This window comes from Myotis davidii, unplaced genomic scaffold (assembly GCF_000327345.1).
Source record: "Myotis davidii unplaced genomic scaffold, ASM32734v1 scaffold275, whole genome shotgun sequence".
Lineage (NCBI taxonomy): Eukaryota > Metazoa > Chordata > Mammalia > Chiroptera > Vespertilionidae > Myotis > Myotis davidii.
The window spans coordinates 549,342-571,821 of NW_006286592.1; the positions used below are offsets into that span (position 1 = coordinate 549,342).

Genomic DNA, 22,480 nt, shown 5'->3' on the forward strand with positions numbered 1-22,480 from the left:
GGGGAATCATTGATTGGCTGCCTCCTGCATGCTCCCTACTGAGGACTGAACCTGCAACCCGGGCATGTGCCCTTGACCAGAATCGAACCCGGGACCCTTGAGTCCACAGGCTACGCTCTATACGCTGAGCCAAACCAGATAGGGCTGAACCCTAACTTTCTTATATGAAGAATGTGTCTCGGCAGCCACCGTGTGCCCTCCTGCACCTCCAGTGGTCTACTTACCACCTGCTTTGACACGAACTGTGCCTTAACCTGGGTGGGGCTCCACAGGCCCATCAGCCCCGGATAACCTGTTGCACATCCAGAACACTGAACTGACTGCTTTGGCTGACCACCTTGACCTTTCTTGCTCCTGACACTGCAAGAGCCACCGTAGCTCCAAGGCCTGGGCAATGCAGTTTCTGAGCCCTGTGGTGGAGAAGGGATAAGGAGGTGAAATCCAGTTGCCCAGTGCAGAGCAGTTACCATGCTGCTCCCTAATAATGGATTATGCAGCATGTCATTCATGACTACGGGAGTGTGCAGGGTTCCAGCACTCTCCCTCAGTGCCTTCTTACACCCCTTTTCTCCCCCTCCCTCTGGCTCTCTCCTTGTCCCCCCTCAATCACACCAGCAGTAGTCAGAAAGGCTCTAGCTCTTCTGTCAACTTCTGGACTTAGTGCAAACGGAGCAGCACACCTTGGGAGCGCAGAGCAGTGAATACTCCCTAGGATGAAAGCTGATGGATGAGAAGAGGATCCGAGGAGGAACTGGCATCTAAATGCCTTTGCCTTCTTCCTCTCTCGCCCACCATGGGTGGAACCGTGGCATGGTGACACCACGTGGCCTGTCTGAAGGAGGATGTAGGCGACCAAGAAAGCAGCTGTGCTGACTTTGGAAGGGAGGCCAGCATGGTCACACTACCTTATACTCACTTTCCTTCCCTTCCCTTCTTGCTTCAGTTATTTTAGCCTCACTCTTGCCCTCCTGGGATTTCAGCTCCTTAGCAGAAAAGTTGCCCTTAGGCTTGGTTTTTCAAGCTATTGGTGCAGAGAGAGAGCTATCACCTAAGTTATCAAAATATCCAATGGAATTCTGTTTGAAGTATGAGCACCTGACTAGGGCTGAGGAAAGACCGCTCCTCTCAGGAGTACCTGACAGGTGTTCGAGTCGGAAACCTTTCATCAGGCAGATGCGTGGGCCAGACGCCCACTAAGAGCCTTTCAATTCTAAGCTTCTCTTCCTGTGAGACCATGTAATGTTTTTCTAATTGCCAGGAATAATCAGAGTGGGCTTTGTAAATATATTCAAAGGACACTATTCATCACAGAAGGCATGCTGGGAAAACAATTCATGGCAATAGAGAAAATCACTGTTGCATGGGAAACCCCAACCTAATCCATATGACAAGTACTGAGTTGCCAGCAAGAGAAAACGTGTAAGAGGAATTTATGGTCCATGGCTCTCCATGCTCTCCTGGGGGAGGGGTGATGATAGATTCTGGGCCATTTTATCCCACACACCTAGACAAATTATGAATGGTGTTTTTTTTTTCAGTCAATTCTAGCTGAGTTCCAGAATGAATGGTCATATTCTGAGAACAGAAATTCCACGGCATAAATTTGCATTTCTTCTTCAGCTTCTCTATTAGCTCTCAAAGAATTGTTTAGTGATGCTTTGCCAAGAATTGAAAGAGAACTCTGAGGAGGAGGAAGTTGCTGAAATATTCAACTGGGGTTTACCTTTTCGTTGTTGTTGTTTTTTCTTTTAGCAAAAGGTAGCATGAGCCAAAACTGAGCTACTAATTATTTGGGTGATCCTGACAGTATCCTTTCCTCTCCCAGGGTGGAGACTGTGGGGAGGGAGTCCAGATCCGCAGCCTCTCCTGTGTGGTCCACAATGGCTCGGTCGCTAGCTCCGCTGTACGTGTGGACGATGCCCAGTGTAAAGAAGTGCCCTGGCAGGATGGTACCCTGCAGCAGCTGTGTTCTGTGCCCTGCCCAGGTATGCAGCCTCAGACAATGGGGAGTGCCCTCCATGATGACCTTATTTATTTTCTATTAGGTGTTGTTGTTTTTTTTTTCCTGAAGAAGCTCTATCTAGTCAAAACTGAAGGTTTTTATTAACCTTAATTAATTTTTAATTTTGGTTATAACTTTTGGAATATGCTGGAAATGGAGGCAAGAGGGGAAAAAACCCAGGACTTCGAAATTTAAGAGCTAAGTTGGAATCTTGTCTCTATCACTTCCCTGGTATTTTCCCCGGGACATATGGTCTCACCCTTTAAGCAATGGTTGCTCCATCTAGAGAATGTGTTAACAATACCTGACCTGACAGCACATTTCCATTATTCCAAAACTAGTGACTGAATCCATGAGTAGATGAACCTCAGGGGGATGGCGTGGTGGGGACAAATAGGGCTACATGTCTATGAAAGCATTCTGCACACAGCCACGTTCTATGTAACCATGAAGGGCATTATTAGTTGCATAAAATGTATGAATTTATTTTAATTCTAATAACTTAGAATATATGGCATAAGTTTAAGGTGGTTTAATATATCCTCATAGTATGACATGTAAAATACATGTGCATGTATGTAAACATATGCTTTTGTACACATATACACATAAATACACATAAATGCATGTGTTTAGTGTATGTGACATTCTTTAGGCCCAAAGATATTCCACTTTAATAACCAACTTATTATCTTTTTATGGTTTCAGTGAACCTCAATTTTATAATGCTATGCTGCTCTTTGAAAACTTAGTTATTTAACCTCTATATCTCCCTTTTTAAAAAATTTATATCACTAGCAGATGTGTAGTGTTCTCTAGATATGACTATGATTTGAAGCAAAGCAATGCCAATCTAGTTTTGGCATTATCTTTCTAAAATAGACTAAACCATCAATTACTTCATCATTCTGAGTACGTTCTAATTAGAAAATTCGTCAAAGTAGAATGTCTGGCCTACGGAACTCACCCCTATCACTGCACCGCCAACAATCTCCCGTGAGCCCTGTCCATGTAAATGCTGTCAAGTGCCAGTTCCCATGCTGTTGCCCCCGCTCTGTACTGCACACCCATCCAGGAGACTGTCATCTCACGGGCTGGTCGGAGTGGAGCACGTGTGAATTAACCTGCATCGATGGAAGAAGCTTGGAGACCATGGGCCGCCAATCTAGGTCAAGGACATTTATAATTCAGTCTTTTGAAAACCAAGACAGCTGCCCCCAGCAGGTTCTAGAAACACGTCCTTGTACAGGTACCAAGAGCACTTTTCAGTTCTTGGCTTTGATTGCTGAAGCTTATTCTTATGTCGGGGATAATGGAACCGCTGTTGTCATGTCTGCTTGCAGGAGGCAAGTGCTATCACTATACGTGGAAAGCAAGTCTTTGGAATAATAATGAACGAACCGTATGGTGCCAGCGTTCAGATGGCATGAATGTCACAGGTATTCCTCCCTCAGATTCATGTGGGTGCTTCCTAACGATCTCTGAGTGTTGCCGTTTGTGAAGAGAATTCGCTTACAAATTATAAGCCAGGTGACACTGAACAGACAGCCTTTGATTATCCTCTTGGCCCATTGTCATTAGACCTGTGCATCTCAGAAAGCAAACAATTATATTTGAAGACCCATCAGACAACTTAAAGCAGTAAGCTGAAACACAATAATTTTCTCTCAAATATTATTATCTGAGAAAGACTGGAAAAGACAGATGCCAACTTAAAACAATTGTCTCTAAAATTTTAAATCATGTACCTTCTTAGTAAAAAGTTTTTGAGGACTTATCTCAACATATCATGTTTATAAATCATATCATATGCTTATATATTATAAAATGCACAGAAATTTAAATTAAAAGAGTATATTAGGACATATAAAAATTTAAAATATCATATTTTCTAATGGTACAAAAATTTGCTACAAATTATAGATGCATATATTTGCTGGAAGCTTAGTTTTTGAAGATTGTGCTAGACATGATTGCTATTTTTAAAATTTGTCTTCATTGTTGAAAGTATTAGAGATGTCCCCCTTTTTTCCCATTTGACCCCTTCTAGCCCACACCTGCCTCCTGCCCCCCATGACACAGTTGTCTGTGTCCATGGGGTTTGCATATATGCATACAAGTTCTTTGGTTGATCTCTTCCCTCTCACCTACCCCTCCTTCCCTCTGAGATTTTAGTCTTTTCCATGTTACTATTTAATATATAAATTTAGATGGAGGAAGTGTTCCTCATTCATGGTGATGGATACAATTTGATCTACAGTCCAGTCTTCTCTATAATTTTAAAGGTTTTTTATGCCTTCTTATCAGAGTAAATTGCCATTATTTTTACTTAGTACTGGGATGGCAAAACACTTATTCTAGGGAGAACGTCTATTCTTCTGTAGGAATAGGAGGGTCAGCTCTGTCTTTTCCTTGTACGTGTGTTTTTGCATTGTTGGTATTTCCTTTAATCCATAATTTATCCATACACTAATTTATTTTAAGCTACTTATACATTTCATCAGTTATTAAAACTAAATATATTGTAAATCAGCCTTACCAGGAACACAGAAAGCATCACACACTCTGCAATATGCTGAGAGTTAAAGTGGCGCCGCCGCACTACAAATTCTCCGCACAGAGCACACGTGGACACCTGATGCATGAGCTCAGCTTACTCGCATCATCTGCTAAGTGTTATTGGAGCTTAATTTCATTCTTAAAAGTGTTATATAAACTAGATAAATTCAAACATTTTCTTCCCTAGCGATGCCCTCCTACAGGGGCCCACACACTGCACTTTGGACATTGCCGCTTTAAAGAGTGGACAACACCCCTTCCAAACTCAACTGGTAGCAACAGGACTATGTGGTTATTGCCACTAATGCCCCAATTAATAACCACACCAAAGGGCTAATTCTGGAGTGTGGTTGTCTTTTAATTTTTGTGTGGATTATTTTCTTTTCCAAGTAACAGTGAGAACTTATCTGCTTCATTCTCAGGGGAAGTGTTCTGACTGTTCTCTACACTGCCTTATGCCCAAAGCTTTTACTAGTTACAAAATCAAACTATAACTGGTTAACAATTATAGTCAGGTAAAGGCTACAGTCTATAAATGCAAGCAAAATTATAAATAAGGTTTAAATACTGCCCTCAAATATTATGCACCTTCTTTGCTTAGTACATGGAATCCAAGAAGGCAAGTGATTTTCAGATTATAGAAGTGTGCATCATTCTATCCACTTACTCACAAATATGCAATTACTGTGTCAAGTACTATACATACCAGATCATATGTATGATTTCCCTTCCTGGTGCTTCTACATTTGCTCTTCAAAATAAGTGTGGGGGTCAGCGGGTGTGTGTGTGAGGGGGGAGGGAGGTCAAAGGGTATGCATATCCTGAAATATGTTTAAAATGTTGCCAAAGTGTTTGATATTCTGGTGCATACATTGATTAGTGGCTTTCTTTTAGCATGTGGCTGTTGGGAACTGGCCCAGTGCCTGGGGGGCGGGGATAGGGGTGTCCTCCAGGACTGAAGGAAAATATATGTAGAATAAGTCTCAAGCTGATGCATTTTATGCTCCTGAACTTAAATTGAGATGTCACCGATTCTTTTACTGATGCTGGCACTCATAGACATCACCCTCAAGCATAGCCATAAGAGGGAATCCTACTGCCAGCAGCAGGTATAAAAAATCTATAAATAGCTTCTGTGAGCAGCCTCCCATCTCTATCCATCCATCCTGGAGTAATCAATAAAGTAAGACAGGGCCACATGTCAGCAAACGGATTTAAAAAATAATAATACTACTGTTACAAAGTGGCCAGTGCCAGAGAGAGAAAAACTGTTTTGTAATGTTTATCATAGAAAAATCTGCAAATGACGACGGGATTTCCTTTGTAGGAGGCTGCTCCCCTCAGGCACGGCCTGCGGCGATTCGACAGTGCAGTCCAGCCTGCAGAAAACCTTTCTCCTACTGCACTCAGGTGAGTCCTTGCAGGAGACGCCCACCGGGGTGTTAACTGCTGTGTTGCACACATGCGGCTGGATGCCTTCCAGTCACTGGAGCAACCAGCAGCTCCATGTGCCCACGATACCATCTAGAGGTGTTTGCTGGAGTAATCACAGTGATTAAGGAACTCTTTGCAGGCAGTCTTTTTCTATAAATCTGCCTATAGGGAAATCTGTTTTTCAGATATCTAATTTATATTAGCTCTATTTACCAATAATTGTTCTCCATTTATTTATTTCTTGATTCTTAGCCTTTCATCTACCTACATTATTTTGAAAGTTATTATAAATGCATGTTTGTATGTGTTCAATGTTAAATTGATTACACTATAAATAGTATAGTGTAAATTTTTAGTCCATTTTAAGTAAAATACCTATAAATAAAAAGTATGTGTGTGCACATTCATATACACACACACATATATGAACGTGTATATACATTTTAAAGCAGAAATCATTCTCCCATCTACCACTGCTCAGGAATTATGGAAAAATGTGCAATGCACATAGAATTTTTAAAGTTATGTCATGTTCCTGAAACAGGTTTCTTCTCACACGTGCCTTTGTGTTTTTCTCCCCTTGGGCTGCCCTCCTTGAGGGCAGAGCCAAGCCTACAAGCAGGGAGGTAGTTCAGACCAGTTATTGGTCAAGGGTAGCAGGTGAGAGAGACATTCGGCAGCTGGAGCAGCAATAGAGCTCAAGGAGCACATAACTCCAAGAAGATATGCACATAATTCCTATTGCTTTGCTTCTCAGTATCAAGGACAGGTTGAAGTGAGTGGGCAGGAATCTAAACAGCTGGGGATGGGGGAAGAGTTGAGGATATTTTGATCAGATGCCTTAAACATCTCCACAAGAGAGAAAAGGGTGTAGTTAATACCCTCACTTGACAAATAATTGTGATTTCATATTTGCAAGGTGTCAGAATTGTAAATCACTAGAAAAAAGCTGATGATTTATGTAAGGGTTGACTTTGGAATTCAGAAAGATGAATTATTGGATTTTCCTCTCTTTGGCAAGACTGTTGCTGGAAAAAAAAACACACACAGAAATTGCCATGACATATGCAAATATCAACTGATTTCAACACTTGTTATTTTTTGTCTACACAACTCAACGAGTAATCATAAAAATATTGTTTCTGCTGTAGGGCGGCGTCTGTGGTTGTGAGAAGGGTTATACGGAGATAATGAGATCGAATGGTTTTCTGGATTACTGCATGAAAGTCCCTGGCTCGGAGGATAGAAAAGCTCATGTGAAAAACCTTGCTGGGAAGAACAGACCTGTGAATTCAAAAATACATGATATTTTTAAAGGATGGTCTATTCAGCCCCTGGATCCAGGTACATTTCAGTTATGTGTTAAGAAATGTAAGTTTTCTTATGGGAGATTAGGGTTTATATTGTGACCAATATTCATGACTGAAAGAATGGAGGAAAAGGCAACATGGTCTCATGCAAGGTTTCCCAAATTGGAACATTGGGTGGATAATGCACAATCTCCTTTAAATTATAAATTTTCATAGATTGTTGAGGATAAGTCTGCCAACTTCAGTCTAAGAGATAATGAAATAACCAAAATATTAACCTTGAAAAATATTTGTTCATTATAAACTATCTACAACTGTGAATTTGTGTATGTAATTTAAATTAAAATCAAAAGGTGGAATAGATTCTCCAGAACATGAAAATACCTTAGGAAATGTCCAAGGACCTCATCTGGTTTGGGCAACACCAGAGAAGCAAAGGCAGTGGTCAAAGGCAGACAGACCTCGTTGCTGTCATGGCTCAGAATGTGCCTGTTTTGAGTGTAATTTCTTCTCCTCAATGGACCTGTTTCCTCATTACTGAGATCCATCCAGAGGCACCGGCCCTGTAGGACTGTTGAGGGTAGTAGCACAGTGTCAGGCCTGCAGGGCTCAGGAATCGGTGGTTACTAAGAACAGGAATGAAAAGTTATTAGATGCTTCCATGTACCCTGTGGGTCTGTGCTTACTATGTTGCATGAATCTTCTCATCCTGTTCTTGCAATGTAATGAGATGCTATTATTCACATTTTAGATATTAGGAGTCTAAAACTTCCCACACAAATTAATTTTACCAAAGTCACACCACTAGGAAGTGATGGCCAGGTTTGAAAGGCAGGTCCTTCAGGCCTTTACATAGCACTGGTCTCTGCTTCCCACCTTGTAAAGTGAGCAGAAAATGAACGCGGGATACTCTGCCTGCCACACATGCCTCTTCTAAGAAACAAAATGGTGCTAATAACTGAGCAAAGTGGCATAGCTGATGGGGCAGGGAGAAGTAAAAAACAAAAGCTCAGGCAAAATATACCCTGGCTACTTTCCTTCCAGACCCTAGGCCGTTGCTGGACCAAAGTGCCTTAATGATGTGCTTAAATGAAGCAAAAACCAGAGCCCAGCCCCAAAACCCCTAGATCTGGTGGGAGAAACAAGATGTATAGTCCTCAACCAATTTTTAAGGATGACTACAATATCTTAACTCAATTTTGATTCCCCTAGATGTCTGGGCATTCCATATGTGTGTGTGTTTTAAATCTTATTCACATTGTGACTAAGTTCTTTGAAGGATACGTGAAATGAAAGGTAGCCATATTCACCTGTTGTTTGTAGACCATATTTCAGAAGAGAATGAGGGTGAGGTTCTAGGTAATGAGTCTTCAAATCCACAAGTAAGGTCCTTAACCTTTGAGGAATCAAATGAAAGCATCAGTAAGATAGATGCAAATACACATGTGTGTCTGTGTGTATGTATATAAGCATATATGATATATATATATTTAGTTTTGGAAAAGAGGTCTTCATGATGAGAATATAAATTGGATCAACCTCTAGGAGGGCATCTGGCAATTCAGATCATGCATTGTGACTGAAAATTTCTCTCCTAGCAACTCATCATACAAATATATATTCTTATACCAAATAAGTATGTAAATGCTACCCATTACACGATTGCTTGTTCTATAGCAAATGAGTGGAAATACCATAAATATGTGTAAATAGGATAAATGGGAAAAAATAATACAATTATGCAATATGTCAGATATATTAAGAATGAAATAGGTTTATGAAATAGAGTGAAAATATGTGCAAATCAAAAGGGAATGACATATATATATATATATATAAAATTTGTGTCTTTTAAAAAAATGTGTTTGTGTATACATATGCTTGCATATGTAGAAACAACTTTGAAATGATTCCCAAGGAAACTGGTAACAGTGATAGTGTGATAGCGCTTGGGTCAGAAACTCAGAGAGAGGGGCAGACAGGCTTATTTTTCACTACACATCTTTTAATAGTTTGAAATTTGGCCCTATCCATAATGTTATTATAAAAATTATATTAATTCCTTTTTAAGGAATATGCTTTTAAAGGCCATGGACCACATACCTCTGCCCTGGGGATTTAAAAGCATTGGATTCTCCTAATACTTCAACTCCCTTAGGCTTAGGGGTAGGAGATTAAAGGTGCATTCTCACTCAGGGAAGGCTTTTGTAAATTGTCATAGTAAAAAACTCAGACTGGGGAATTTCATCATTAGTGTTTCAAAGAGATCAAAATCAAAGCTTTGTAAAAAGATTTTCGGCCATAGAAAAATAGCATTAATACATTGAAACCTCATCCTGAAACCAGATTGATGCTTGAAAGTGTCAAAAATTACCATAGATGGTCATAATATAATTGAACATATTATGAATTTATTCTAAAGAAGTATTTTCAACAAATTTTTATTGTTTTTTATCCTACGGAGCATTTAGAATTAGATGTTAAAGTAGTTTTTTAAGCCTGCAGTTAATTACATTCATCTAATATAACAACCCTGTCTGTGTGTGAATATCTTTCAGAAAGGAATACAGTTCCTTTGCCAGTCCAATTCTGACTTTAGTTAACTCTATGCTCACATAAAATTTTAGAGTTCCAGATACAAGTCAGAGTTATCTCTTAGTAAAATGAGATAGCGTTCCAATGATCAGACCATTTGGTTAATCTATTTTCCTTTAAATTTAGCAAATAATCAAATCCAAAACCATGCCTATATGTACACAGATGGCTATAATTTTATAATAATTCGGTAAATAGATTAGCTTGCTTGGTCACTCAACATTATTCAGGAAGCAAAGTCACCAAAAACAGGCATAGTGATTCTCTTTGCATGCAGACTGTTTCTTAATAAAGAGACCATGTATTTTCTCGGTCTATTTATGTAGCCAAGACGGATTACATGTATAAGACAATACACACATGAAAATAAATTCAAAAATAGTTTACCAGTTGCTGGATTTTATGAAGTAATGATTGCCAGTGTTTCTTTGGCACTGTGAAAGTTTTGATAGACGATCTAACATTTGATAGGTGTCACAATTGGGTGTTCTGTTTATGACTTGTGCAAGACTCAGAAATTCAGATGAGAAATAAAAATGTTGTATGCTAAGCTTGTTACTTTATCTCTATTTTAAACAGATGGCCGAGTGAAAATCTGGGTTTATGGTGTTTCAGGTGGTGGTTTTCTTATCATGATTTTCCTAGTATTTACTTCCTACCTTGTTTGGTAAGTACTAATTACTAGTTTATATGGGTAGCATGTTATACTAAGAAGAAAAATGTCAGGATCATTTACCCGACAAAATAATCATCAACAGTAAAATTGAGTGGGAGACCATTATCTTTATTATTCTCATTTGAAATAACGTTCTTATTTTAATTTTTCTCAGTAGCTTCCAGCTTGGCAGCTGTTTTCACTGGCATCTCCCGCCACTCCAAGGGACTGATACTCGGGTTCCAGCCCCAGAGATTTCTTATTTAGTCTTATGTGTGGCCAGGTCATCTAGATCTTTTAAAGTATCTCAAGTAATTCTAATACGCAACCAAAGCTGAAAACCATTACTCTAAATAATTCTAGTTCTTAAAATTTTATATTAAAAAAAACAACTTAGGATTGAACTTTCAATTTCAAAGGGAGGCTTCTGCTTCCATGGTTTACTCCTTATATCCCATTCATCTAGAATGACTTGCCATGCCTCCCTGCTGTGACATGTACCCCTCACTGGTATCGGAGTTATTTGTACAAGCATCTTCCTCCTCTACCAAACCCTCCAGGACTTTGTGAGAAGGAGGAGAAGAGTTATAATTACTGTACTTTATTGACATATTTTTCAGAGCACGAGTTTGATAAATGTGTATTGAACAAAGGAATAAGTGGATGAATAAATGAGTAGATAAGTACAACAAGTAATATATTGCTCATTAATTTTAGAGACAAGTGTCAGGAAAAATGTCTAATATTTGTATGTCAAACAAAGTACTTTAAATAGATTGCCTTGGTCAGTCCTCACAATAATCTAATGAGATGTTGCTATCACCGTCCCCATTTAAAAGAGAGTAAATGACCCTCAGGAAAGTTCACTAATACACCTGAGGTCATCAGCCTGGTAAAATCTACTCTGGCTTTGCCCAACCCCAGAGCATATGCTCTGTCCAGTCTCCATAGTTTCTTTTTCTTAAGTAATCCTAAAATGTCTTTAGACAGAAAGCAGTGTTTACTGCTTCCACTTATTTTAGAGCTTCTTGATTTCTAAGTGAATTAAGGTAAAGGCCTGGGAAAAGATCTAATTGATATCAAAACCCATAGCATATGCCCTTACCGATGAATTGCCTAAAGAATTCAAACATATAATTCTATTAAATAGCTTGCAAAAGAGTTAGAGGAGAACAGTTTTCAGGATTTTATATTTTCTTCCCAAAATAAAAGGCTTAAAACAAAACAACTGCTATAATATGCCAGGTCTTTAGGTGTATACTTTAGACGACAGCAATTTATAATACATTTTGGAAATGCTTTTGAGAAAATACAGAAGAAAAATAGTCTTCTTAAGAACCACTTTATTCAGAAACTACTGTGTATCTCTACCATTAGTGTTTGAAGTTTTTGAAATATTGCCGATGTTCCACCTCCCCTGGCAATAAAGATCTATGAAGTAATTAATGGGGATGGCCACTAGGTGAGTTTGTAGTTAATCCAGACATAGTACCTGGAAGTTACTCCAGATAATGACATCCATTCCGCCTTGTTCAGAACAACTCAGCAAATGGGCTTTTATTCTGCTGAACTTTGAGAGCGGTGCCCCCACTTCCAGAGGGTCGGCCTAAACAACAGACAGTTTCTGGCTTTCAACAAACTATTTAATCTCCAGTGGCCTGACGATGAGTCCTTGTGGCTTAAATTCAACTGTGCTGAGAACTGCTAGCAGCTTGCCTGTCAGTTTATAATGAGCTCACTTTTCTGGCTGAATGGCTTTATATTTTGCTAAGATGCAAATGACTGTGGAAGAGGTCACTTTAAAATGTGTCAGTCAATGATCTCTTACAGCCAGGTTGCATGATGGATTACTAGTAGAGGTAACTGGTGGTGGCCTATGTGGCAGCATTTCTGGGTCCTAATTTATGGTGAGTGAGGTGATCATAGCTTTTCTGATAACAAAATTGAGGTGAGATATGTATAAAAATAAAATGCACTTTTAATGAATATAGGGAACAAGAACTCTAAAGCAGCAGTTCTCAACCTGTGGGTCGCAACCCCTTTGGGGGTCGAACGACCCTTTCACAGGGGTTGCTTAAGACCATCGGAAAACACATATATAATTACATATTGTTTTGTGATTAATCACTATGCTTTAATTATGTTCAATTTGTAATGATGAAAATACATCCTGCATATCAGATATTTACATTACAATTCATAACAGTAGCAAAATTACAGTTATGAAGTAGAAACAAAAATAATTTTATGGTTGGGGGTCACCACAACATGAGGAACTGTATTAAAGGGTCGTGGCATTGGGAAGGTTGAGAACCATTGCTCTAAAGAAAAGTCTCCTGGGGAAGTTGGGTCAAGATGCCAGAGTAGGTAAATACTGTGCTCACATCACCCATGAACACATCAAAATTGCAACTAAATTATAGAAGAACCATCATTGGGGATCATCTGCAGTCGAGCTGAACAGAAGTCCTATAACTAAAAATATAAAGAAGCCACATTGAGACTGGCCTGAACCTCTTTCAGTGGATTTTCTACACAAACAGACTGTCTCAGCTTCTGCCGCTGACTTTCCTAAAATCTCTCAAAGGTCCAAACAAGCTACAGCTAGCCGTGGCATGCAGTGTGTTTCTTGTGAAGCTGACTTAATACCACTCTAGTGGCAGCCTGCCTTTGTTCACAGCATGGCACCTCCAAACCCAGCACAGGTGGAGACCAACTGCAGATCCCTTTGTAGCTGCTCCCACATGGCCCCAGGGTGGGCCCATGCCAAGGCTGATCTTGGCCTGCCTCAAGGAAGGGCAGAACCAACACCCCTCCTGTCCAGCTTCAGAGCACCCTGCAACCAGCTCCAAAAATGACACACCAAGTATAAACTCAGCAGGCATCAGTACCCTGCTATAGCAAATCCATCTCCAAGGGGTTATCCTCAAACAAAAAGGACAGCTTGTCCACTGTCATCTTAGCCCTCGCAGCTAGTCAGCATGAGAGTCAATCCCACCCACTGTTATGTTAACAGTAATCAAGGCTCAACTACAGCAGGAGAATACACACAAGGGACAACTCTGGAACCCCTGGCTCAGGTAATAAGGGAGAATGTGCTGCTGGCATCCACAGGACACCTACTACATAAGGCCACTCTGTGGAGACTGGGAGATGTAGCAGATCTACCCAAAATATAGAAACAAACAGGGGGGCAGCCAAAATGAGGAGACAAATAACCATGTCCCAAATTAAAGAAGAGAGTAAAACTCCAGAAAAAAAACACAAAGCAACAAACAAAACAAAACAAAAAACAACACACTAAATGTGAAGGAGTCAAGCAATCTACCAGAAACATAACTCAAAAAACAGGTTGTAAGTATGATCAATTAACTTAAGGAAAGAATAAGAAATCTCAAATGGAAACTTCAACAAAGAAGAAAAACCATGAAAAAAGAACCAGTCTGGCATGAAAAATACAGTAACTGAAATGAAGAATACCTTAGACTTGCAATGGTTCTCAACCTTCTGGCCCTTTAAATACAGTCCCTCATGTTGTGACCCAACCATAAAATTATTTGCGTTGCTACTTCATAACTGTAATGTTGCTACAGTTATAAATTGTAATGTAAATATCTGATATGCAGGATGGTCTTAGGCGGCCCCTGTGAAAGGGTCGTTTGACCCCCAAAGGGGTCGCGACCCACAGGTTGAGAACAGCTGCCTTAGAGGGAGTGAACAACAGATTACATGAAGCAGATTAAATCAATGATTTGGAAGACAAGGAAGCATAAAACACCAAATTGGAACAGCAAAAATAAAAGAAGTTTTAAAAATTAAGGTAGTTGAAAGGACCTCTGGGATACCATCAAAAGTACCAAAATTTGCATCATGGGGTACCAGAAAGAGAAGAAAGAGAGCAAGGGATTGAAAACCTATTTGAAGATCTAATGACTGGAAACCTTAACCTGGCAAAGCAAACATACAAGTCCAGGAAGCAAGACAGTGTCAAACATGATGGACCCAAAGCGGCCCACACCAAGACACATAATTAAAATGCCAACAGCTAAAGACCAAGGAAAACTTAAAAGCAGCAAGAGATAAACAGTCAGTCGTGTGCAAGGGAGCTCCCATAAGAATATCTGCTGATTTCCCAACAGAAACTTTGCAGGCCCCAAAGGATTGTCATAAAATATTCAGCGATGAAAGGCAAAGACCTAGAACCAAGGTCACTCTACCCAGCAAGGCTCTCATTTAGAGTTGAAGGAGAGATGAAGAGCTTACCAGAAAAGTAAAAGTCAAAGGTGTCCATCACCACTAAACCAGTATTGCAAGAAATGATAAAGGGACTTCTTTAAGAAAATAAAAGATAAAAAATAGGAGTAAGAAACTAGGAAAGAAAAAAATTTCACTTAAAAAGCAAATAATAAAAGCAGTAGATCAACTAACTATAATGCTAAAACAAAGATTAAAGGCAAAAGTAGAAAAACTATGTAAATTTACAACAATAAATGAATAAACAAATGAAAACACACATCAAAGAAGTAAAAAAAAAATCATGATGAAAACAAAAGCGTAGGGGGTGAGTAAAACTTGTAGTGATTTTAAAATAGACATCAATAAATATATGTTGGTATAAATGAGGCACATGGTAACAACAAACTAAAATTTACAAATGATTCACAAGAAAGAAGTCCAAACACAACACTTGGGAAGTCATGAACATACAAAAGAAGAGAGCATGAGAATAAGAATGAGAAAGCAAGAGAAAAGAACTACAGAAAAGAATAAGATGAGGATAACCACATATCTATCAATAATCGCTTTAAGTGTATTCAATGCTCTAATCAAAAGACATGGGGAGCTCAATGGATAAAGAACAGGACCCATACATAGACTGCCTACAAGAGACCCATTTCAGATTAAAAATAAAAACCGCATAAACTGAAAGTAAAATGGTGAAAAAAGTTATTTCATGCAAATGGAAATTTTATGAAAGCCATCAGACTAAATAAACGTTATCTCCTGCTACAATCTTACTTTTAAAGAAGGACTCTTTCTAATAATAAAGGCATCGATCCAACAAAAGGCTATAACTCTTATGAATATCTATGTACCTAAATATATAAAGCAAATAATGACATACATAGAGAAATCAACAGTAATAATGTAACAGCAGGAAACTTTAATACTCCATTGATATCAATGGATAGATCTTCCAGACAGAAAATAAACAAGGAAACAGTGGCTTTACTTAATTGATGTTTTTAGGACATGTCACCCCAAAGCAGGAGAATATACATTCATTTCAAGTATACCTGGAACATTTTCCAGGGAAGACCACATACTCAGATGCACACAAAAAGTCACAATACATTTACGAAGATTAAATTCATATCAAACTGTTTCTGATTACAATGATATCAAATTTAAAATCTATTAAAAGAAATAAACTAAAACCAACACATGGAGGCTAAATAATATGCTAGGAAACACTTAATGAGTTAACAATGAGATTACGGAAGAAATCAAAAGGTAACTCATGGCAAATGAAAAGACACGAGGACCCCAAATCTATGGGACATAGTCAAAGCAGTTCTCAGAGGGAAATACAAGAAAAATCTCAAATAAACAATCTCATTGAACACCTAAAGGAACTAGAAAAAGAAAAACTAACAAATCTAAAATGAGTAGTTGAAGGAAATAATAAAGATAAGAGTGGAAATAAACAAACTGAAGCCTTAAAACAATTTAAAAGATTAATGAAACCAAGAGCTGATTCTTTGAAAAGATTTTTTAAAAATCAATAAACTCATCAAGAAAAAGAGAGTCTAAATAAATAAAATCACAGAGTAGCAGTAACAAGAAATACAAATTATTATAAGAAAAATTGTGAACAATAATATGCCAACAAGTTGGATAATTTACAAGTAATAGATACATTGCTAGCAATATACAATCTTTCAAGGTTGAATCAGGAAGAAACAGAAAATCAGAACTAACAACTGCTAACAAAATCAAATCAGTAATAAAAGAAAAACTACCAACAGAGTCTTGTATCAGGTGGCTTTACAGGTGAATTTTACCAAACATTCAAAGAATGAGTTTCCGATCACCGTCAGTGGCAGGGGGCTTTTTCCTGCTTTCGCTTTCGCCTCCCTGCATTGTGCCTACATATGCAAATTAACCTCCATCTTTGTTGGCAGTGAACTGCCATCTGAGTTGGCAGTTAATTTGCATCTAGCCCTGATTAGCCAATGAAAAGGGTAGCGTCGTACGCCAATTACCATTTTTCTCTTTTATTAGTGTAGATAAACTTAAAACTTAAAAGAAAATACAGGCAGTAAACTGATATAACGTTTAGTAATACTTTTTTTCAGGCAAGGGACACAAAGAAAAAAACAAATGGAACTACATCAAATAAAAATGTTTTGCACAGCAAAGGAAACCATCAACAACAAAAAAAGACAACATACTGAATGGGGGAGTTATTCACAAATGATATCTCTGTTAAGGGGTTAATACCCAAAATGTTTAAGGAAGTCACACAACTTCATACAAAAATAAAGTTTAAAGAAAAGATGTGCAGAAGACAAGAATAAACATTTTTTAGAAAGATGTCCAATCCTATATAATAAAACCCTAATATGCAAATCGACTAAACAGCTGAAAAACTGGTTGCTATGACATGCACTGACCACCAAGGGGAAAATTCTCAATGCAAGAGCTGCCCCCTGGTGGTAGGTGCACTCCCACAGGGGGAGCCGCTCAGCCAGAAGCTGGGCTCACAGCTGGTGAGCGTAGCAGCAGTGGCGGGAGTCTCTCCTGCTTCCATGGCAGCGCTAAGGACCCTAGGGAGCGGGCCTAAGCCGGCAGGTAGACATCCCCTGAGGGGTTCCGGACTGCAAGAGGGTGCAGGCTGGGCTGAGGGACCCCACACCCAGTGCACGAATGTTGTGCACCAGGCCTCTAGTATACATATGAAAAGATACTCAATGTCACTAATCATCAAGGAAGGGCAAATTAACACCACAATGAGATATGTCCTTAAACCTGTCAGAATGGCTATAGTCACTAAATCAACAAACAACTGTTGGTGAGTTTGTAAATTTGTGTGGCCACTGTGGAAAACAGTATGGAGTTTCCTCAAAAAATTAAAAATGGAACTACCTTTTGACCCAGAAATCCCACTTCTGGGAACATATCCAAAGAAACCCAAAAAATTGATTCAAAAAGATATATGCACTCCTATGTTCATTGCAGCATTATTTACAATAACCAAGATATGAATGCAACCCAAGTGTCCTTTGATAGATGAGTGGATAAAGATGATGCGATATATATATATTTTTTTTTTCTCAGCCATACAAAAGAATATAATCTTGCCATTTGTGACAACATGCATGACCTAGAAGGTAATATGGTTAGTGAAATAATTCAGACAAAGACAAACATTTTTCACTTATATATGGAATCCAAAAGACCAAAATAAACATGCAAGTAAAATAGAAAAAAAGTCAGATACACAGAATAAATTCAAGGTTGCCAGATGGGCGGATGATAAAGTTGAAAGGATTAGGAAGTGTAACTTGGCAGTTATAAAAATAGCCACAGGGACATAAAACACAGCCTGGGGAATATAATCAACAGCATTGTAATAACTGTATATGGTGTGACATGGATACTAGAGTTATCGGGCGGTCAAGTTCTAAGTTATGTAAATATCCAAGCACTACAGTGTACACCCAAAACTCATGTAATATTGTGTGTCAACTGCAATAGAAACAAAAATTGAAAGGCCTCCTGTTTATTGGCTTTGCAGGGGGCACCCTGCCACTCAGCTTCTCTCAGCATGCTTTTGACGAGCCCAGCTTTGCAAAGCCACAGCTACCCAACAAAGTACCACCATATTCAATGTTTGCCAACATTTGAGAACTTCTAAACTATAAAAAAAATTTAGGTCTCACACATTCATAATTATTATTTTAGTATCTGACAATAGAGTACACAATATGAAAAATTCATCATATAATGAGACCGTCACAATGATTCCCAATAAACCTCACAGCCCACAAAAATCCAAGGTTTATGTATTCGGAGCCCCCCTCCCCTTTTTCTTCTAGAGGTAGACACAGTGTTTGTAATTCTTTACATGAAAACTGCTATTAAAATATCGTGTAATATTTAGAGTGGAATTTTCCAAGCCCAGCTCACCATAGCTGGACCATATTAGCTGTCTCCAAGGAAATGTTACTATCTCTTTATAAGGTCCAGCTATCTCTTCCCCAGTCCCTAGAACTCAGCAATTCCATTTCACTTTGCCTAATTACATTTAGCAAATGCCAACTAAGAGTGGATTGCCAGAAATTCTCTGAAAGCACTTATATTTCTTCTCCCTCCCATCCCCTGGCCTGGAAAAAAAATAGGAGAGAGGACCCCTACTGTCATTTCAGATGAATGTCCAAGTATTCTTTCTGACATTAAGATAACCCCCAGGGTGGTATACAAGCTGTCACTTCCAAGTTGTCCTAAACTCTTATTTGAGTAGTTTCTTAGTCCCTTTAAATGTTTCAGATTTGAGTATTCAGGACCCAGTTTCAGTCTGGGTCCATTTTCTATACAAGAGCCTGACTCAACAACGTGACTAGAACGACTGGAATATATGTATCCAAATATACAATTAATATAAAGTCAAATTGAATGTTTCTTGTCTAATTATACAATAAATACCTTTTGGAAAAGTGGAAAATACATGGGAAGCAGGAAATTGGAGGCTGAGAATTCTAAAGCATGTTTCTGCCTTTCAACTTCCCTGGTTGGAAACTATTTGCTTCCTTCTCAGGGTTGTTCTGGGATTTATTGAGAGAGTTTATGTAAAATGTGTAGCTGTCCATTGAGCACCCATTGCCTGGCAGCTGTAAGGGTGGGGGCACTGATAGGATTTCTGATTTCTTGTAATAGTTTATTTAATCATTTTAATTTATCTCTTTAGCTCCTATAAGTTGCTTTATGCCTCAAACCTTAAAATGTTTTTCTCCTTAAATTAGAACTTGAGCATTTTAAACTAGGACATTCTCCTGACAACCATTTTAATTTTATCAAACTTTTTTTAACTGTGGTCAAGTTCATATCATAAAATTCACTGTTTTAAGCATTAAATGAAAGAAGCCAGATGAAAAAGTCCACATTTAGTATAATTCTATTTATGTGAAATATCCTCCATAGACAAATTCACTGAGGCAGACCCTTGGTAGGTGGTTGCTGGGCAGGATGGGGAGAGACTGCTTAGTAGGTGCAGTTTCCCTTTAAGGTGCTAAAAATGTGCCCGGACCAGATAGGGGTGATGGTTACAGGGCATGGTGAATGTACTAAATGTTACAGAATTGTATACATTAACATGTTTTTAATTTAAATTCACTCAGAATATAAAATTCACTCTTATAGATACACACAATAAAGTTGTTTCTACCAGATGCCTAAGTATGGCATGTGTAGAGAGAGAATGTGCTGAAGAGGGTAAATGCACAGGTCTGGGTGTTAGTCTTACTTCGAATCCAGGCTCTGCCACTCACTCAGTGACTAGGGGGAGGGTCAATAACCTCTCTCATCTTTCTCTGTAAAGTAGCCATTATTCTAGTGCCTCCCTCTCAGGGCTGTTCAGGGATTTATTGAGATATTTTATGTGAAATGCCCATCAAAGGGCTTAGCACTAAGTATGCATTTATTTAATTAATAAGAGATGTCACTATAAATTGGAGACAGGGAGTGAGATGGCTCCCTGCTAATGAGGACAACCCAAAAGAGCTGGGCTCTAGAGGCAGGGCAAAGCAAAGGCATTGAGGAAGAAGGAATCAGGATGGTAGGGCAGTGTGTGGCGTAATTCAAACTATAAATGTTCATAAACACAGAGATTCACCCATACTAACAATCAGAGAGTGTAAGGGAGGTTGTTGGGCATGACTGTGTGAATTGGGAATGGTACCAATTTAAGCTTCTCTGTCAGAGGAGCAGCAGCTCTGGCGAAGTTGGTGGCCTTAGGTAAAACACACCAGGTGAGGATGGCTTTCCATGGTGCAGGCTCCTCTTAATTTTCCTGACATGCTCAGGTGGCTTGGCAGCTAAATGTCAAGTTTCAGGCCAGAGCAGAAGAATGTTTACTTAAAAACAAGACCAGGATAAGGCCCCAGATTCTGCCTACTCCGGCAGCTTAGGATGTTAAACATCTGCAACATGAAGGTTGCAATAACTTAGGAATTAGTGAGCCGCAGATGTTCACATGACTGTGTATACAAAGGCACAAGAAAGAAAGTAGCCCTCTACCAAGTTCACTGTTTCCACTAAACCATTTCTAAGATTTTGAAAGCACGAAGCTTCTCCTAAAAATAGCATTAAAGTAGACAAGTAAGAAAACCCCAAGTCAGAGAAAGTAATATCTTGTTATTGAGCTGATTGAATTTCTAAACCTCACAATTGTCTTTGGCAGATGACAGGGCTCTGTGAACTTTCTTTATCCCAGGAATTCTTTTCCCTTTGCAGCAAGAAGCCAAAACCACATCAAAGCACACCTGCCCAACAGAAGCCTCTGACCTTCGCCTACGATGGAGACTTAGACATGTAACCTGAAAAGGAAATCCAAATGTAGACATCGACTGCCTTAACTGCTTTCTCTTTTGTAGCTCTCAGACTTCTCAGTTTTTTGAGGAATCTCACAGTGTGATGTATTAGGCAGAATACAAATACTGCAAAAGTAATATTGCCTCAACTTCATTTGGATATGGAGTCAAGGATTATTCAGTCTGCCATTTTGATTTCAAGTTGTTTGTGGGTGTGTTTAATTTTTTTTATTTTCTCAAGGGACCTGAAAATCCTTCTCTTCCCTTTTGGAAAAGGGAGGAAGAAAACGTGATGGAATTCCCACAGACTTGAGTAATCTTTATCTTCTGCAGCATGATGACAATCCAGAGGAAAGTCCAATCAAGACATTTACTATAAATGGCGAGTTTGACACTGCATTGCTACGCACTATATTAGTGCAAACCTTTATTCTTTCCATATTTCAACACTGAGTTTTCTAGAGTTTACATTAGTTCAGAGACCTTCAAATTGCATTGACTATTTTCATGAACACAGAGGGAATGGGCTGCCATTTCAGAAATTCTCTGAGTTTTTACCTTTGAATATTGTATTTTGTTTTGTAGCCAGGGGATGATGGCACTTCATGGGTTGCATCTATTGAAAGAAATAGAGTGTGCATAATTGACGAACTAGATGAAAGCTGGGTGGTTTCTGAATGAAATGTGTATTGAGTGTGATGGTGTACAAATGAACTAGGTGGTCATATTGGAGAATGAGGTAGATTATTTGATTACTAAAACTGCATTTTAACAAAACTTAGCGACGTAGATATAGCATTAATCACACAGTTGTAATTCAGTTTAATGATGACAAACTCTGCTTTTGTAATTTCAATTTTCTTATCTGAATTTATAATTTTTTTTGAAGTTAATTATCTGACCTCATTTAATATACATCAAACACCAATCCTGTTTATAGCAAGTCTTGCTTTTATAAGGTTTCAATAATATCTAAAACACATTAAAAGCTGAAACCTTTTTATGAAGATAATTGTTTGTAATAGTAGATGTTGAAAGTAAGAAGGTGCCATCTTGTGGTATTGACTTGTATTTATAACAAATAAAGTGCTCAAGAGACTGAGAAGTTGACTCTTCTAGATTTATTCATTTCTAAAGTGCCCTTATTTTGAAAAACACACCTTTAATAACACTTTCCCTGTTTCATTGTTTTAGAGGTTGAAAGCTGAAATCACAGAGAAAAGGAATTTTACGCCACATTCTCAGCTCTATCTAGCAAACTGCAAAATTGAGTAAAACACAATTACACAGAAGTAGCTTTTAAGATATGTTTAAAGTTCAGTCAATATTAGAA

The 22,480-nt window shown here is 38.6% G+C and overlaps 1 protein-coding gene across 1 annotated transcript in view; it reads left to right on the top strand.

Annotated features, from left to right (window-relative positions):
- The window catches only part of LOC102774536 (thrombospondin type-1 domain-containing protein 7B), a 250,599-nt gene extending 228,361 nt beyond the window's left edge, over nucleotides 1-22,238 (top strand). The window contains exons 9-15 of the mRNA XM_015560291.1: nucleotides 1,826-1,985; nucleotides 3,078-3,251; nucleotides 3,346-3,441; nucleotides 5,889-5,971; nucleotides 7,147-7,339; nucleotides 10,480-10,567; nucleotides 21,071-22,238. Of these exons, the coding sequence (XP_015415777.1) occupies nucleotides 1,826-1,985; nucleotides 3,078-3,251; nucleotides 3,346-3,441; nucleotides 5,889-5,971; nucleotides 7,147-7,339; nucleotides 10,480-10,567; nucleotides 21,071-21,152 (876 nt within the window). The 3' untranslated portion in view covers nucleotides 21,153-22,238. The remainder of the gene's footprint in view (nucleotides 1-1,825; nucleotides 1,986-3,077; nucleotides 3,252-3,345; nucleotides 3,442-5,888; nucleotides 5,972-7,146; nucleotides 7,340-10,479; nucleotides 10,568-21,070) is intronic.
- Nucleotides 22,239-22,480: the final 242 nt, after the last annotated feature.